Below are 19,552 nucleotides of genomic sequence, written 5' to 3' on the forward strand. Positions count from 1 at the left end.
CAATATTATATTAGATTCTGATGTGCAACATAGTAATTCAATATCTTCATAGATTAAGTCAATTTAAAGTTATTATAAAATATTGGATATTTTCCCTATGTAATCTTAATTTTATTATTTTATACAAAATAGTTTGTACATCTTAATCCCCTATCACTATTTTACCCCCTTCCTCCATTTCCTCTCCTCATTGGTAACCACTAGATTGTTCTCTATATTTGGGAGTTTCTTTCTGTTTTGCTAGTCATTCATGATATTCATTCATGATAAGTGATAACACTGTATCTGCCTTTCTCTGATTTATTTCACTAAGCAAAGTACCCTCCAGATCCATTGCAGTAAAAAATTCAGTAACATTACACGGTAAGTTGATATTTAAGATAATGAGTATGTCAGGTTCTTGAAACAATACAATACTATTTAGAAACGGATATAGAATTAGAGAAATAGAAAATTGAAACAAATACAAACTTTCCACCAAGATAGGAGGTTTATCTTGGACCATTCACAGAAAAATTTTGTCTGCAGTTAGCAAACATGAACACACACGTGAAAATTATAAAGAGATCCATGTCATAAGAGGGGTGCTATTAAACAGACATAGAAAGGGCTATCTTGGCTTTCCCGTTTCTAGTTTATAAATCAATGAAAATGCAATCATATTTGTTCTTCATATAAGCTAATACATGCAACACACACTTCTTCATGGTCTCCAGAGTTCATCTAGAGATACAACTGGATCTTGGATGGTTGGGCAAAGGTATACACAATTGTCCTCATTGTTCGCTTACTCTCAGGTACATTATCAGGATGTATAATTTATGAATGTCTTCTGCACAGGCATTTGGCCACCTTGACTTGTATATCCTTTGTCTTCATGCCGTAGATGATGGGATTGAACATTGAGGGTAGAAGAAGGTAGAGATTGGCAAGAAGAATATGGACATGAGGTGGGATATTCTGACCAAGGCGGTGGGTGAGAGAAGAGAAGAGTGCAGGCACATAAGTGATAAGGATGACAAAGAGGTGGGCTGAGCAGGTGTTAAGGGCTTTGCAGATGGCATCTCGAGAATTGAGATGTATCACGGCCTGCAGGATGAGACCATAAGAGAAGCCAATGAGCACTAAATCAAGTCCCACCACAAGCAGAATCACAAAGAGCCCATAGATCCGGTTAGGTCTGGTGTCATCACAGGCCAGTTTCACCACAGCCATGTGGTCACAGTAGGTATGAGGAATGACCATGTGGCAGAAGGTCAACCTCTGCAGTAGAAGAGGCATGGGCAGGATAAGAATCACCCCCTTGGCTAAAGCCATCAGTCCCAGGCGTCCAACTACGGAATGGCTCAGAACTGTGCTGTAACGTAGTGGCTCACACACAGCCACAAATCGGTCAAAGGCCATTGCAACAAGTAGGGCTGATCGTACCACGGATGTTCCATGGATGAAAAACATCTGAGTGAAACAGGCATTGACAGCTATGTCCCGATCATTGAACCAGAAGAGGCAGAGGAGCTTAGGCAACAGAGCCAGAGTGGATATAAGGTCAGCCACCATCAGCAGAGCCAGGAGTAGATACATTGGTGTGTGAAGTGTGGGCTCCCTGGCCACCATGAAGAGGATGGCACCATTGCTGATGAGGATAGCCAAAAACATGGAGAAGAAAGGAAGAGATAACCACAAGTGCTGGGACTCTAAGCCAGGTATGCCTATCAAAGTGAAGGTCATAAAGTTGGAGCGGTTGAAGATAGCATAGTAGAAATTGGTGGTGGTTGATAAAGGAAGTTTTGACACTTCCCAATGAGACATGGTAGTGTGCTGTTTTTTTATATCAGTTTGGTTTTCAATGACTCACTTGAGTTGGGGTTCAGAGAAAGACGGAAGAATACCTCTTTGGAAACATGGAGTTTTCAACATGGCTTCAGTTCTATCAAAACATCATTTTCACACTCACTTCTTTATGAGCCTCAGGCTTCTTTTCTGTATAAGAAATGTTGTATTGGACTTTAACTCTCACCTCTTCCAGTTCAGTAATTCTCTATGTCAAAAATTTTGTCTGAAATTCTGAGTAAGAATAGGAGAAATGATTTTCAACCTTGATTAAAAGATGGAAGAACATGATAGAAGAACTGTAATATTCTCACTGGGAAGCTTCCTAAAGAGAGGACATATGCTTACCCTTTATTGCAAGAGTGATGAGTTGTTGGGAGTCTCTGTTGTGTTTCCTTATGTGTTATCCTTCTTTCAGAAATCTAGTCTCTGGTTATGATCCTGTTTCTCCCCACTGGATTCCTCTGTTATTTTGGACAAAATGTCACAGATATATATTCTAAATGAAGACGGCATCAGCTTGCTCCTTTTGTAGGATAAGCTCTGACAATTGGATTTTCTCTTTTTTTGTAATGTAAGCACTTGCCTTGAGCTTTGATTGCCTAGGCATACACTTCAGAGGAGAAGGCAATGGCAACCCACTCCAGTACTCTTGCCTGGAAAAATCCCATGGATGGAGGAGCCTGGTGGGCTGCAGTCCATGGGGTCGCTAAGAGTCAGACATGACTGAGAGACTTCACTTCACTTTCACACTTCAGAGATGGCTCTCACATAAACACTTTGGCAACCAGGGGACTAAATGAATGGGAAGGCCAGGTTCATCTGTTTTAGAGTTCTTGGTTGTTTTTGATATCTGGCCATTTGGGTCCTTTGTTTTTTCTCTCCCCACACATTAGATTTCTGCTCTTATGTTTTAAATTCACCAACAAACAGTAACCCTAGAAAGTCCTAAGCCCACACGCTTGACTCCAATAAAAGAAGAACCCAAGACCTAGGTGCTATCCATGACCTCAATGTGTGGTCCCAAGTTTCCTATGTAATTTCCAGCATTTCTTAGTAATAAACATTCTTCTCCTTCCCCACTCGCTGTAAAGTTTCCTTATGGCTATTGCTGAGGGCATTTGCATTTATTCCAAGAACTACAAGAACAGGTCCAACTACCACACTGATTATCCATAGGTAGTGTCAGGTACAAAACAGTCTCCTACTCTCTCAAGCTATGTATTTATGCACTTGATGGACAGTCTTCTGTGGTTTTTCTCCTGTTTTGTGCATCTTTCTTTCATTACAGTCAGCCCTCATGTGTAGATTGAATTGCCTTTAATCATGAGTACTTTACTTCAAATTAGTCCACTGGGCTACTAATTTATTCTTCAATCGTATCATGAAGTACTTGAAGCATGATAAGTTTGTTCCTGTTTCAGGGTATTTGCCTTACTCTTCAATTTCTATCTGTACTTTCATATGACCCACTCCCTACCCTTATGTGGGTCTGCAACAACAACAACAACAACAACAACACTGGTTTATTAAGCTTCTATTTTTATCACAATAACTGTATATCATCTTCTGAAGCAGTCATTTTTCTCTATTCCCTCTCCTGGCTTATTTTCATACTTCATAGAGTCAAAAGAGTGGTTCCCAGTCTTGGTCTTATATTAGAAGAGTCTGAAAAGTTTGTAGACTTCTGATTCCTAGAAAACTTATATATAGTAAGAAATAGTGAGAAATTCAGTGTGACCTTGCTGTCAAGTGAGTAGAGTTCTGGAGACAAGGTTAGAGTGGATCTATGATTGACAGTTCTTATTACCTAAAATGCTTTCCTAAAATTTACCTAAAATTTCTTTCTTTTTTTCTTGAAAACTCAAGAATTATCCTCACCTCATTGTTACCTTCCCTTTCCTGTTGTTGCTCACATCATGGGGTGGGTTTAGTCGCTAAGTCGGGTCCTTGCAACCTCATGGACTCTAACCTGCCAGGCTTCTCTGCCCATAATATTTTCCAGGCAAGAATACTGGAGTGGGTTGCCATTTCTTTCTTCAGGGGATCTTTCTGGCCCAGGGATCAAACTCTGGTCTCTCGCATTCAGGCAGATTCTTTACCAACTGAGCTACCAGGGAAACCACATCATGCCTCTGCCCACATCTCTGCCCTATTGCATAGAACTTAAGCTAAGTTTCCTTTCCTTAAGCAATATCTCTACTTAAGTAATACTTATTAGGTACTCACTATGAGCCAAAACTATGGTTTTTCCAGTAGTTGTGTATGGATGTGACAGTTGGACCATAAAGAAGGCTGATCACTGAAGAACTGATGCTTTCAAATTGTGGTGCTGGAGAAGACTCTTGAAGGTCCCTTGGTCTGCAAGGAGATCAAACCAGTCAATCCTAAAGGAAATCAACTCTGAATATTCATTGGTAGCATTGATGCTGAAGCTGAAGCTCCAATACTTTGGCCACCTGATAAGAACAGCCGACTCATTGGAGGAGACCCTGATGCCGGAAAAGATTAATAGCAAGAGGAGAAGGGGCAACAGAGGATAAGATGGTTGGATGGCATCACCGACTCAACGGACATGAGTTTGAGCAAACTCTGAGAGTTAATGAAGGACAGGGAAGCCTGGTATGCCGCAGTTCATCGGGTTGCAAAGAGTCAGACACAACTTGCTGACTGTAAAATAACAATGAGCTGGGACTTGTAAATCAGCCCTATATGCTTATATCTAACTATATTTCTGCATTATTTGAAAACCATCTGATTCTTGAAACTTTTATTCTGTTACCTCCTATATACCCTGTAAACCTGTTTACTTTTCTTATGTGAGGCAATGCTTTCAAATATCTGGGGTAGAGGTTGCTAAGTGACTAACAGACAAATGGTCAGTTCAAATTAGTGGGTGCTACAGATGGAAGACACTTACAGGAGACAATCTGATTAAAAGAAAGGGATTTAGGAGTAGTTCTAATGATTTACATCAGAACTTACCTGGAAATGTTTTACTATATTCTCCCTACCAGCCTCTTTTCTTCTGATAACCAGAGCTTGTCATTCCAAAGTCACAACTTGAATCTGCCTATTTCATGTTTCATAGAACACTATTTTTCTTTCTGCTGAGTTGATCTTATCCCCTGGGAAAGGGATCTCTGCCAACCTGGGTCTCCTGTTTCTTTTTCTTGGGGCACAACATATAGCATCCTTTCTACATGACCAAGGCTCTGACACTATATAAGGGAAATTTTGAAGTCTACGATTTCATCATCCAAGAACTTAGGGCACAGCCTGATACTATAGAGATCAAAGAAAGAGAAGGTTAAAAAAAAAAAAAAAAAACTAGCTCATTAGAGTATTCCACTGGGCTGGATTCATTCAAAGAACAACATAACCTGAAAAGCAACTCTCAGGGGAAAAGGGATAATTTTGACCATTCCCAGTTTTTACATAATGTTGGTTTTGTATGACTTAACCTCTATTTGGTAGATGCCTACAGATAGAGCTTTAACTCTTTAATATAGACTTTTTGTTATTTCTTTAAAAAAATTATTTTTAATTGGAAGATAATTGCTTTACAGTGTTGTACTGGGTTCTGCAATACATCAAAAGAATCAGTCATAGGTATCAACAAGACCAAGCTCACTCTGCTCATCACATAAGAGGCCAACAAATAGAATCAGAGATGAAATATTGAGGCAAGGAATACTATTTTATGCTGAGCCAGCTGTTTAATGTCTCCAAAATACCATCTTATTGAGGTCTCGAAGTGCTCTTTCTTTATGATCAGAGATGGGAAGAAGGTGAGGAAACAGAGTAAAAAGGCCCTGAATCTTGCAAATATCTCCTAGAATGGCAAGCTTTAGGCAGGAGATGTGTTAATTCCTTCCTTCCTGACATCCACAGGTGGACAAGGTCCTGAACCAAGGCTCTTTAGCTTAACACCAGGCCAGAGGGGCAGGATTCTCTGAGGCAAGTCATTACGTATGATTATAATAACAAAAGCAAATCAAAGAAACAGTTCCAACTTGGAGTCCGAATTGCCTTTTCCTTGCAACAGGTATGCATACATATGTTCCCTCCCTTTTGAACTCCCCCCCTCCCCCTCCACCCCACCTCTCTGGGTTGTCACAAAGCACTAGGAGGAGCTCCCTGCATCATACAGCAAATTCCCATGGGCTTTCTATTTTACATACGGCAATGTATATATTTCGGTGCTACTCTCCCAATAGACTTTTGAATAAGGCCATGCTTCAGATGATAATAGTCTAACTCACATAGCCCTTGTGCACAACAATGCTGTGGTGGCTTAGTGGTAAAAGAATCCATCTGCAATGCATGAAATGTGGCAGTGATCTCTGTGAGGCAGCAGGGTGTGGTGGCATGAAGCGAGATCTTAAATCCTTGTCCAGTTATTGAACCTGGGTAACCTGGATGAAAACCAGGAATCCTAGCCACCAAACCAGCAAGGGCTAGAGGCTAGAGGCTAATTTTCCCTGGATCTTTGCCCCCAGAGAAAAATGCATTTATCATGGAGGCAGAAGCTGTAAATGCGGGTACAAAGTTGATTATAAGAGACACAGCAAAACAGCAAGGAGGAGAGCACACAGAAAAGTAGTTTGTTTAGGTGAGATAGAAGCAAGGCAGAGACGCACACCTGGAGAGAAAGGGTGTGGGCGTCCCCTCTAGTGAGGAAGAACATAGTAAAGAGGCCGTGAAGTCATTTATATTGAAAGGGGAAACAGACAGAATAGGCTCCATCTTGAAAGCAGGACTCCATCTTGGGCCAGACTATGGCCTTGAGCTACATGCCCAGCATCTATGGAAACAATTACCAACTGGAAAACCAGACCCCTGAATGGAAGAGTCCCGGGACTTGTCCCTAGACTCTCCATAGCCTAAAAGAATATCCTAATTATCTCTGTAACCAAATATAATCATCAATTCTATTATGCTTATTGGTGTATGACCACAGGCCTATTGATAACTGTCCATTGTTAACTACCTAGGCTTAAGGTATATGAATCACAGGTTAACTTTGATTGTTATCTTTCTGTTCCATGGGGCTTCCCAGGTGGCGCTAGTGGTAAAAGAACCCACCTGCCAATGCAGGAGATGTAAGAGATGTGGGTTCAGTCCTTGGGTTGGGAAGATCCCCTGGAGGAGGGCAAGGCAAACCACTCCAGTATTCTTGCCTGGAGATTCCAATGGACAGAGGAGCTTGGCAGACTACAATCCACTGAAGAAGGAATTCATAGGGCCTGGACTCCATCTGAGGCCTGTCCTTGCTGATCGTGCTCGGCCAACCTCTCCAGTGGACTCTGAACTCCTTGCTTAGTGCCTGTGGGAATGACAATGGAAGGATAAGACCCCCTCCGGACAGGGGAACCTTGAAGATCGTATCCAGGTTACTCATCGCCTAAGAGAAAACAGACACTAATCACCCCTGCCTCCGGACAGTATCTATCGGAATGTAACCACAAGCTTATTGGTTATTAACTGGTTGGAATGTAACCGCGGGCTTATTGATTATTAACTGTTTGAACACATAACATGTGAATGATGGGGTTATTGTGATTGTATTTACCCTTCCTTTGTAAGCCTCAAGGGATTTGGGGTGGTGGGTTTGGACACGTACACATGGGGTATAAAAGGTTTTCACAAATGCTGGTCAGAATCCTTAGCTAAGAGGAGACTCTGCCTTGGGCCCGCCATTGTAATAAACTGCATTCCACTATCTGCATTGTCCTTCTGAGTGAGTTTGTTTCCCGGAAAGCGTGGCTATAACACCATGGGGGTCACAAGGAGTCGGACATGACTTAGCACTGCACCATCCGCAGTGCTGGGCTGACTCCCACAGCATTCAGTGCTTCTGCTATTTGTTTTTCCTTTGTTCAGACTAGTTTCAGGGAATTTGGGGAGGTGGGTTTGGGCACACACACTCAGAGCATATAAGGTTTTCACAAAAACTGGTCGGGGTCCTTGGGTAAGAGGAGACTGCCTTGGGCCCGCCGGTGTAATAAACTGCAGTCCACTATCTGCATTGTCCTTCTGAGTGAGTCTGTTTCCCAGAACACGGCTACAACAATATAAGGCAATTCTGACTTTGCCTTCCTTCAGGCCAGTTATCTGGTTTCTTTTTCCACACCTGCCCTGCCCTGGGACTCTCCCGTGGGGTGCACATGAAGGCCTCAGACAAGATGGATCTCGAAGTGAAGGCTTCTGGGAGGAACAAGACTCATTATGGCCTGGCATTATGCCTTGGCTTTTGACTCCAAGGAGCCTTTCTGTGCATGTATGGTGTCTCCCTTACCTTTTTTTCAGAAGAATCTGTGCCTCTCTCTGTCCTTGCCATGATTATTCCCTCGAGGTGTAAGCAAGAAACAAAAACTAGCTATTCACCCTGTTTCTCTTGTTACTTTCATTCCCAAATGTGGAGCTGGTTGTAAATTCCTCAGCTGGAGCACACATATCTATCTCAGGAAATGCAAAGAAGAGGCTGACTGATTGTGAATTTTCAACCTGGAGCCTATCTCCTACCCAGCAGGAGCTGAAAGTTCCATTCCTGGCCTGGGAAGATCCCCTGGAGAAGGAATTGGCAACCACTTCAGTATTCCTGCCTAGGAAATTCCATGGACGGAGGAGACTTGCAGGCTACAGTCCATGGGTCACAAAGAGTCAGACATGACTGAGCCACCAAACAGTTAGTGGCAACAAAATTTGCCACTTTAAAATTCTGAGAACACAATACATAACAAGATCCTGGAAACAAACATATGTCTATCAATAGATGACTGCTGAAATAAATGTTGACAAACATATACAGGAATGCTATAGAATCATGAAATGGAATAAAATAGGTCTACTTGTGCTAATATGGAATGATTGCTAAGAGATATTATTAAATAAACAAATTTTTAAAACATAGTAATATGTTATCATTTATACGTTTTTCATCTGTAATGCTATCAACAAGTTATCTCTTGTTTAATTTTCCCTATGCATATATTTTTTCCCTAGAAGACATGTAAAGATACCTGTCTTATCTTTTTTCTTTCTTTTTTTATTTTTTAAGTTATGACAGTATGATAACACATTTGCAGAAGACTTGGAAAATACAGAACAAAGTTACATATACTGACACCTATCTTTTCTTAAAATGCATTTTTCTTAAGTTCATTTAGTAATTAGCTAAAATTAGAATATTCTACCAATAGATTTATAGTGGTTCCTGAGCTGTAACATCCATCCAGATTTTCATGCCCTGATTCTAGTTTTCAAGATTCCAATTTATCTAAACAACACTGTCTGGTTACACTATAGTGGACAAGAGTGTTGTGATGCTTTGTGGTATTAAAAATAAAAATAATATCTCTGGACTATTTAAATACAAAATTAATTGGTTTTACCATTAATATATTTAAGCAAAGAGCAGACTTTTCAAATATAATGGGGTAAGGAGATGATTCAAATTGTAATCATTTTTATTTTTCACCTATCAGCTATTATTGAAAATTTTCTGATGAAATTCCAGGTATATAGCTCAGAAATCCATAGTGGAACTTCCCTGAAATCAGACCACTTCTGAGATAGCTCAGCAACAGTTCAACTGATATTAACAGGCCACAAAATCTACCGAACTCTGATGCGGTTTTCTTCCATTATGGTCAGTAGTGTTTTGCATGACCTATGTGACTATTCCTCTTATTCTTCTGATATTAAATATTTAAATTAATATTAATATTACATATTCAGTTATGGTCCTCTGCCCATTCTTGGCAAAGAATCAAATTTGTAGCTTCTTCCACAGTACAATAATATATAAACTCTGAAAACTTGCTAATAATTCCCAGAATTATAATAGGGCATCTATTTGGATAGATCTTTATCAGTTCAGTTCAGCTCAGTCACTCAGCTGTGTCTAGCTCTTTGCCACCCCACGGACTGCAGCATGCCAGGCTTCCCTGTCCATCACCAACTCCCAGAGCTTGTTCAAACTCATGTCCATTGAGTCAGTGATGCCATTCAACCATCTTATCCTGTCCCCTTCTGTCATCCCCTTCTCCTCCTGCCTTCAATCTTTCCCAGCATCAGGTTATTTTCCAATGAGTCAGTTGTTTGCATCAGGTGGCCAAAGTATTGGAGTTTCAGCTTCAGCATCAGTACCTCCAATGAATATTCAGAACTGATTTCCTTTAGGATGGACTGGTTTGATCTCCTTGAAGTTCAAGGGACTCTCAAGAGTCTTCTCCAACACCACAGAATAAAAGTATCAATTCTTCGATGCTCAGCTTGCTTAATAGTCCAGCTCTCACTTTCATACTTGACTACTGGAAAAGCCACAGCTTTGACTAGACTGGCCTTTGTCGGCAAAGTGATGTCTCTGCTTTTCAACATGCTGTCTAGGTTGGTCATAGCTTTTCTTCCAAGGAGCAAGCGTCTTTTAATTTCATGGCTGCAGTCACCATCTGCAGTGATTTTGGAGCCCAAAAAACAGTCTGTGTTTTCAATGTTTCCCCATCTATTTGCCATGAAGTGATGGGACCAGATGCCATGAGCCTTGTTTTGAATGTTGAGTTTTAAGTCAGCTTGTTCACTCTCCTCTTTCACTTTCAAGAGGCTCTTTAGTTCCTCTTCAGTTTCTGCCATAAGGGTGGTATCATCTGCATATCTGAGGTTATTGATATTTCTTCCGGCAACCTTGATCCCAGCTTGTGCTTCATCCGGTCCAGCATTCTGCATGATGTACTCTGCATAGAAATTAAATAAGCAGGGTGACAATATACAGCTTTGACACTCCTTTTCCAATTTGGAAACAGTCTTGTTCCATGTCCAGTTCTAACTGTTGCTTCTTGAAATCTGCATACAGATCTCTCAGGAGGCAGGTAAGGAGGTCTGGTATTCCCATCTCTTGAAGAATTTCCCACAATTTATTGTGATCCACACAGTCAAAGGCTTTGGCATAATTAATAAAGCAGAAGCAGAAGTTTTTCTGGAATTCTCTTGCTTTTTAGTTGTCAGTTCACCTACTGTTGAAGCCTTGCTTGGACAATTTTGAGCATTACTTTGCTAGTGTGTAAGGTGAGTGCAATTGTACGATAGTTTGAGCATTCTTTGACATTGCCTTTCTTTGGGATTAGAATGAAAACTGACCGTTTCCAGTCTTGTGGTCATTGCTGAGTTTTCCAAATTTGCTGACATATTGAGTGCAGTACTTTCACAGCATCATCTTTTAGGATTTGAAATAGCTCAACTGGAATTCCATCACCTCTAGCTTCATTCATAGTGATGCTTCCTAAGGCCCACTTGACTTTGCATTCCAGGATGTCTGGCTCTAAGTGAGTGATCACACCATTGTGGTTATCTGGGTCATGAAGATCTTTTTTGAATAGTTCTGTGTATTCTTGCCACCTATTCTTAATATCTTCTGCTTCTGTTAGGCCCATGCCATTTCTGTCCTTTATTGGGCCTGTATTTGCATGAAATGTTCCCTTGATGTCTCTAATTTTCTTGTCTTTCTAATTTTCTAGTCTTTCACATTCTCTTGTTTTCCTCTATTTCTTTGCATTGATCACTGAAAACTTTATAAATGTGAACAAATGAAGAAACAACGAACAATAAAGCAATGTTTGTCTGAAGCTGAAGTATTCACCACCTGAATAATAGGCCCTCAGTCAGTTGCACTTATGTAAAGTATCAGACTCTGAAATTTAGATCTAAATACACAGACCTACCTGCAGACATCTTTGCCACAGAATTGAATATTGAAATGTTTTGGTAGAGTTCTTAACAAAGAATACAATGAGATACATGGCTAGATAAATACATATTTTTCTCTAAAGTTAAATAAAGTAAAGCTGAGAAATTATGAATATGCTAGTTTATTCTCAGATGTGTTGATTTATTAAAACAGCCACAGGGACTAACATTTTAAGAAAGGAACTTCTGAGCAGTATTATTTTAAGTAAAGGCATAGAAAACCTATCTAAAAATCTATGCTAAACTGATGATAGGTTTGTTTGGATAAAGCACATTCAGTCACATGATATGAAATTTGACACCTCACAAGCAGAAATAAACTATTATTTTAAAATACAAACTAAAACCATTAGTCTTAGAAAGCTTCATTTGACACTATTGGATAGGAAGAAGAGAATACCACCAAGCTCAAACCAAGAAATCAGCTCTCCCTCATATACATGGGAGATTCTCAGGGGAGGCATGTGGAGTGGTATTTTTATTTTATCAAAATGGAGCATGAGCTCCAACTGGGAAAGATTTCTCAATGGAGGAAAAATACAAGAAGCACTTCAGGTAAAAGAACCCTGCAGCAGTGGAGGAAATATTGTCCTTCTCAATACAGGAAGTCTGTGACTGACAACCTGATAATACAAAGGGAAGGGGAACTTTAGACTTATTTGTCTTTAATTTTCATTTGAAGTAGGTCTGTTTTTATCTCATGTGTGGTGAAGGAGAATGAATTATACATAGGGAAGTGTTGTTTACCAAAGAATCAAAGTAGAAAAGTTCAGGACTCAATGAATCAAATGAAAACAAAGAAAAATGTTTCTTGGTCTTGTCAAGAGGCAGAAAAAGGGAATTCACAATTGGCAACAACTTTTATGCTGCACATAAAAGTTCAAAGTTAAATAAATATATGTCATATTTATGAAAAAAGGAATCATATCTAAATGCTTGTATCTATATGCTTACTTTAAATAGCAAAGTAGAGTTAGTAAATTATGCATAAAACCTATTTAAAGGGCTTACTTCCAGGGACCAGTTTCATGTAAAAAAAGAAGGAAGACTTTTACACTTCATTGTGTATCTTATCACATTTGTTTGCTTTACAAAGTACATGTATTATTTTAACAACAAAAACAGAAAGAACAACAATAGTAAGTAGCACTGTTTATTTCATTCTGTGTAAAAAAAAGAAGACAAAAAGAAGTAAGAATTGAGAAGAACTATACACGTCTATAGAAGCTCTTTTCTTTCTAGGAACACTTTTAAATATTTTAAGAAGAATACTTTTTAGTTAGCTATAGTTATGGAATTTGAACCATGTTAATGAGATAACTTTTTATTTGAAGTTGAAAAATTAAAATAATGATTCTATTGGATGAACTCAAGGTGTGAGCCCTTCTTAGTCTCAAAGAAAGTTCACAGCTTACGGTGAGGCCGCCTGCACGCTCAGTTGCTCAGTTGTGTCCAACTCTTTGTGACCCCATAGAATGTAGCCCGCCAGATTGCTCTGTCATGGTATTTTCCAGGCAAGAATATTGGGGTGGGTTGCCATTTCCTATTCCAGGGGATCTTTCTACCCCAGGAATTGAAACTGCATCTCTTGTGTCTCCTGCATTAGCAGGCAGATTCTTTATCATTGTGCCACCTGGGAAGCCTGTGAGGCCTTGGTCTTGTAGATTTTTACATTAAACAGTTTTTGCACACCATTCATAATCTTCTTGTATTCATTCAAGCAGTACTGCTGTGACCAGTTCCTAGCAGGTATAATCAGACAGTCAAGCTCAGATCATGCCTAGTAATGTGGAACATCTTGCCATGGGGCTTCCCTAAGTCCATGGATATCCCTAGCAAACAGTTCTGCTTGAGTACCTGGAGTTAACACCTGTTGGGCAGGCCAAGAATCCTGTTTGAGCCATTGGGAGAAGTCTTTTCATCCCCTGGGGATGAAATACTCTGAGATGTATTTCAGAAGGCTCTTTAGATGGTTCTGGCAGGGCTGGACAATAGTCTCCACTAACAGTGTGCAACTGGACCAAAAAATCCTTATATTGGCTTTTTCTCTTTCTTGTTTCACTGTTTTACAAAGGCCCATAGTTTGTGAACACATATCTAAATGAGCTGCCAATATGCAAGCTTTTGTCTCAGGCCTGTTTTCCGGAAAATCTAGATTTATATTCCCCAATGCTACAAAAACTTTTGCCCCAATACCTGAAACTCTAGTCAGGTGTTGCCTTCATGAAAATTTACTAGAAGATACTTATTTATATATTTACTATTATATAATTATTTTCTACTTGTTTATATTTTGGGAGCTTGAGACTCTTACTAGGCATGTTTGCTGTTTAGTTGCTCAATTGTGTCTGACTTTGTGACTCCATGGCCTATAGCACTCCAGGCTCCTCCATCCATGGGATTCTCCAGGCAAGAATACTGGAGTGGGTTGCCATTTCCTCCTCCAACAGATCTTCCCATACCAGGGATTGAAGCTGCGTCTCTTGCATTGCAGGCGGATTCTTTACCATAAGTTATCCATAAAATGGAGATGATAGAAGGGCAGTCAACTCTGTATTAACTCAAATCCGAATACCTAGCAGACAGAAAGTGATTTAAACTTGACCAAAGCATTTGAACATTTTTCTAGCTTTGCAAGGCTAGAAACAATTCTATAAACATGAGAAAAATAATAGTTTATATCTGTGTCATATACTCTCTTGTTAGCAAGTCTACAGGAGATGAATCAAGCTGATCTTACAGTAGAAACAAAAAACCACACTTAAATAAGAAGAAAACAGGCCAAGAGAAAAAACACAGATGGAGTCAGACTTGCTTCTTTTTCTGAGTTTCTCAGCTGTCTCTGTTTTCTCAGAATCATCTGCTGCTGACAGCTTTCCTGCCACAATTTTCCCAATATGCATTTTATTCCCAAGTTAATAAATGTTTTGCTCGTAATTTTAGTAAAAATAAACTTCTTATTTTTATAAAATAGCCAGTCAAAAGAAAAAGGAAAAAAAATATGAGAGATAGATAATATTTTATTATGCAGATCTCTGCTTCTATAACTCATTAAATCAGACAGAGATCTCAGCAAAATTAAGTTTTGTGCTACCACAGCCCCTCCAGCTAATGAGTGCTTCAGGTTCTTTCACAAACTGCTACTTATTTGTCAATTAAATGTTTAATCATAAAATATTATGCTGAGTAATTTGTGTGTGTGTGTGTGTGTGTTTAATCTTCAGGTTTGTGGTGTCAGATAGGCAGTACTCTGTACCTCAACCATTTTTTCTCCTGTAAGCTTTCCTTCATCTCTAGTTCATTTGTAGAAGAGATATTTCCTAGTAAGCTCATTTTTTTTTTCCTCCTGAAGGTTGTGCCCATTATTTCAAGCTTTGAAATATTTCATCTTTCACAGCCCTTGTTAATGAATTGTTCAATATATTGGATTGAACAATATAATGAATTGTTCAATGAACAATATATATAATTGTTCAATAAATAATTTATTGGTATTTATTATAGCTGGTATAACTCTCTGGAGGAGTATCATTTATTTCCCTCTAGATTAGTGTTTTAAGAGTCTCCTTTAGGGAATTCCCTGGTGATCCAGTGGTTAGGGCTCTGCACATCCACTGCAGAGGGCACAGGTTGAATCTTTGGTCAGAAAACTAAGATCCCACATGCTGCAAGGCATGGCCAAACAAAACAAAACAAAAAAAATGTCTCCTTTAAATGGTAGCTATGTGGCTTCAAGTGTGTCTTTTCACTGAGTTCTGTCTTTAAATATTAGCTCTACAATATAATGACCATCCCTAGAATTTCGGGACTTTACCCTTCAGGCATCTTAAAAGATTTGCACTATATCCTAAATCATTGTCTGAAAGTGATAAATAATATCCTCTGAACTTTATGAATTCCTAAGTTTGGGCACAAGATCTGAGCTCCACAAACTGTCCAAGTACTTGCCCATGACATTTCCATGTTTCCAGAGAAATTGCCTTTCAGAGGTCTATAGCCAATGACTTCCAGTATAAAACTGACTTATATCTACAAGCAATAACAAAACATTCTCAGAATTTTCTCAGTAAGAGATTCTTAAGAAACACTGGAATTAGTAGAAACAAGCAGGAGAGTTGACAATAAGAATTTTTAAAAATGTGAAATTGGTTTAAAGGCATATCCACCTTTTAAGCTTAGGAGTTTCCCATTTTTCCTTTTCCACTGAATTTCTCTAGAAATTGGAGATTATGTTTCTTGCCCATATTCCCCCTAGTTCTACAAAGAAGCAAGTCCTATAAACCAAACATAAGACTCTTGCAGCAGGTATAATAAATTAGTGTACTTTCCCTGACCTACTCATTCCCCCTCAAATAATCTTAACCTCTTCCCACACAACTTGACTCCACCTTGGCAAGGTGGTTGTTTGTGTTTTAGTCACTAAGTCACGTCTGACTCTTTGTGACCTTATGAACTGCAGCATGCCAGGCTCCTCTGTCCATGGGATTTCCCAAGCAAGAAAGCTGGAGTTGGTTGCCATTTCCTTCTCCTGGCAAAGTGGTAGACAAGTTCTACCACTATTCTCTTCTACCAGTATTCTCTTCATGTGGAAACATTCCACCTCATTTTACTTGCATTCAGTGTGTGTTGTTCAAAGTTCTTTTATGTACATCATCACATTCAATTTTCCCAATTACCATGTCAAGATGGAGAGAATATGTTATTTTTTCATTTAATGTGAGATTGTAGCCTTGCTTTGGAAATAGTGAGAGTAAGTTCTCCTGTGTCTCAGACCCTCAGTTTAAGAATTTGGGCAGATAATTTGTAATATGACATATTTCTTCCATGAGCTAATTCCTCAAGGAACTTCATTTATGTTTATATTTTTTATTTTCTTATAATCAGCAGTGCCAGATAATCAGACCGGTTTCTGACCATAGGTAATATTTATGGGCTCCTTCCTCCAGCACCCACATTTTGTCAATTTGTCCCGAAACTCTTTGGTTTTCACTGCATAAATAATAGGGTTGAGCATTGGAGGTACAAGGAAGTAGAGGCTGCCAAGAATGGTGTGCACATGAGGTGGAATCCCATGGCCAAAGCGATGAGCAAGAAAAGAGAAAAGAGGGGGAGTGTAATAAAGAAGCATGACACAGATGTGTGTGGTGCAGGTATTTACTGCTTTCTGGTGGGCTTCCTGAGAAGAGAGCCGCATCACAGCCCGGATGATCAGCACATAAGATGAGGCAATAGCTGAGATGTCTACCCCAGCAACCAACAAGGCCACCACCAGACCATACACCCTGTTGACTGTGGTGTCCACACACACCATCTTCACCACGGCCATGTGCTCACAGTAGGTGGTGGGGATGACATGCCTGGCATGAAAGGGCATCTGCTGGAGGAGGATGGGCATGGGGAGAATGAGCAGGACAGCTCTCACTAAACTCACGAGGCCGATGAGCCCGATGCGGCTGTTGGAAAGGATGGTGGCATAGCGCAGGGGCTCACAGATGGCCACGTAGCGGTCAAAGGCCATGGACATGAGGATGGCAGACTGCAAGGCAGAGATGGAGTGGAGGAAGAACAGCTGGACCAGGCAGCCCTCAAAGCTGATGTCACTCTGGTCAAACCAGAAGATGCACAGCACCTTGGGGATGGTGGTCGTGGACATGCCCAGGTCCGTGAGGGCCAGCATGCCAAGGAGCAGGAACATGGGCTTATGCAGGGAGCGCTCTGTGGAGATGGTGAAGAGGATGGTGCAGTTCCCCAGGATGGTGACAAAGTACATGGAAGAGAAAGGAATAGAGATCCACTTGTGTTTGTCCTCCATCCCAGGAATGCCTTGGAGAAGGAAGAAAGGGGGGTGGCCCTGGGAAGCATTGCAGCCAGTCATGCTGGTCCCCTGGTGGAGCACCTGAAAAGGGCAATTCAGAAACAACTGAGTCTGGATTTTAAAAAGAATCAAGATTTTCAAAGTAGAAATAAAAGTTGGAATATTAAGATACACAAAAATAATTCTGGGGGAGGTTGGATGAAGGCAATCAAAAGGTACAAACTTTCTGTTATAATTAGTACTAGGGATGTAATGTGCAATATTATAAATATGTTTGACAGTTAAGAGTAAATTCTAAGAGTTCTTATCAAAAAGAAAAATATTTTTTTCTATTTCTTTAAAATTTTGTATATGCATGAGATGATGGATGTTCACAAACCTTAGTGTGATAATAATTTCATGAGGTATATAAGTTAAATTATGCTGTACTCTTTAAACTTATACAAGTGCTGTATATAAACTATATCTCAATAAAACTGAAAAAAGGGAAATATCTTCAAAACCACCACAGCCTGTTTGACTTCCATTTGATCAGAATTGTAGGTTTCCACAGTGTTTTCTAAAGTTCAACACTGAAGATTCAGCACAGTTTGGATTTTTCCTGCAAACCTGCATGTGTCCATCTGGCAAGAAATTTAGACTGTCGTGGTTGAGAATATCCTATGAAGCACTGAGTCCCCTGTTCTCTAGACTAAATTCAGATAAGCTATAATTTGTAATAACACTTTGGTGTGCTAAAGTGGTCTGCTATTGACTTCATGCTCCTGATTCCCCTCTATATTGCAGTCTAAAAGAACAGCCTGGGACTCCAATTAAAAAATAATAATAAGTGAGAAAAAGGGTAGATTTAAAGTAGCATAAAATAATTCTGATATCATGATATATATAATCAATATGATATAGTAGCACATTGTAGTATTAGAGTAGTAATAATGTGGCATAAAATTAATATCTAAGAGAATGTGTTTTATCATAACTATTTTATTAAGGACAGATTGATTCATTGTTTATTATCAGAACATGCTAAATTTTAAGAATATATTGCATCTATTTTTAGTGAATTTTCACTTAAAGACTATACTTAAAATACGTGAAACAAAAATAAATTCAATGAGAAATTAATGAAGTATTACATAGCTCTCAACAAACAAGATCAAGTAGGTCAACAAAAGTTTTTAAAAAATAATAAAACTTAGGCTTATAATATAATTCTCCATTCAGAAATGTAAATATATACATTTATGATGTTATATATACAGTGCAATATTATTTAACTATAAAAAAATCTTGCCATTTGGGACAATGTGGATGGACTTAGAGGGTTGTTTGCTAAGTGAAATAAGTCAGATAGGGAAAGAAAACTATATTTTCTTTTTCACTTTTATTTGGAATCTGTATATTTTCACTCATACGTGGAATCTAAAAAAAAAAAAAAATAGCAAGAAATAGAGATACAAAGAACAAACTGTTGCCAGAGGGGAGGGTGGAAGAATGGGTGAAAAAGGAGAAGGGGACTAAAAGGTACAAATTACCCATTATAAAATAAATAAGTCACAAGGATGTAATGCCTAGAACAGGGAATATTATCAATAATATTATAACAAACTTTATGTTTGTAATCTACAAAAAATTGGATAACTAGACAATAAACTTGAAGCTAATACAATATTGTAAGTCAACTACACTTTAATTTAAAAAAATGTATTATTAAAAAGGAAAAAAGGGAAGAAAAAGAAAACTTATGGTGCAGATAAAGAATATATACATTTATCAATGAGGAAAAATTTTAAGAACACGTATCACTTTCACACAGTAAAGCAACCCACAATTATTTGAAAAATACAGGTTTTCTGTCAATATGGGACTCAAGGGGACCTTAGTGACTAGAAATGTACAATAATGAATAAGAATGAAACAGGGGGTGAGATTCTGATCACCTGAAGCTCAGAGATGAGGCCACCAGAATATAAAGCCCTTACTCACCTAGAATCACTTACCTGAATGTAAGACAATAAGAGGGTGGAAAACTAGTCCCACACACGGTCTTCAAATATGTACATGTGAGCGTGTACACATGTATGTAGGTGTACCTTAGCAAAGATCAATTTGCCTCTCAGAGAGCGCATTAACAGTCCTGCATTTCTCCACTCCTCACCTTCA

General features: G+C 39.1%; 2 protein-coding genes across 2 annotated transcripts; both read right to left on the reverse strand.

The window, feature by feature from the left end:
• Positions 1-819: 819 nt before the first annotated feature.
• On the reverse strand, positions 820-1,809 carry LOC122449566 (putative olfactory receptor 52P1). The gene has a single exon (XM_043481282.1). It carries the CDS (start codon positions 1,807-1,809, stop codon positions 820-822), a length of 990 nt encoding a protein of 329 aa, XP_043337217.1.
• Positions 1,810-16,474: 14,665 nt separating this feature from the next.
• LOC122449533 (olfactory receptor 52E4-like) lies at positions 16,475-17,452 on the reverse strand. The gene has a single exon (XM_043481189.1). It carries the CDS (start codon positions 17,450-17,452, stop codon positions 16,475-16,477), a length of 978 nt encoding a protein of 325 aa, XP_043337124.1.
• Between the last annotated feature and the right edge of the window lie 2,100 nt (positions 17,453-19,552).

The sequence above is a fragment of the Cervus canadensis genome, chromosome 11 (assembly GCF_019320065.1).
Source record: "Cervus canadensis isolate Bull #8, Minnesota chromosome 11, ASM1932006v1, whole genome shotgun sequence".
Taxonomy (NCBI): domain Eukaryota; kingdom Metazoa; phylum Chordata; class Mammalia; order Artiodactyla; family Cervidae; genus Cervus; species Cervus canadensis.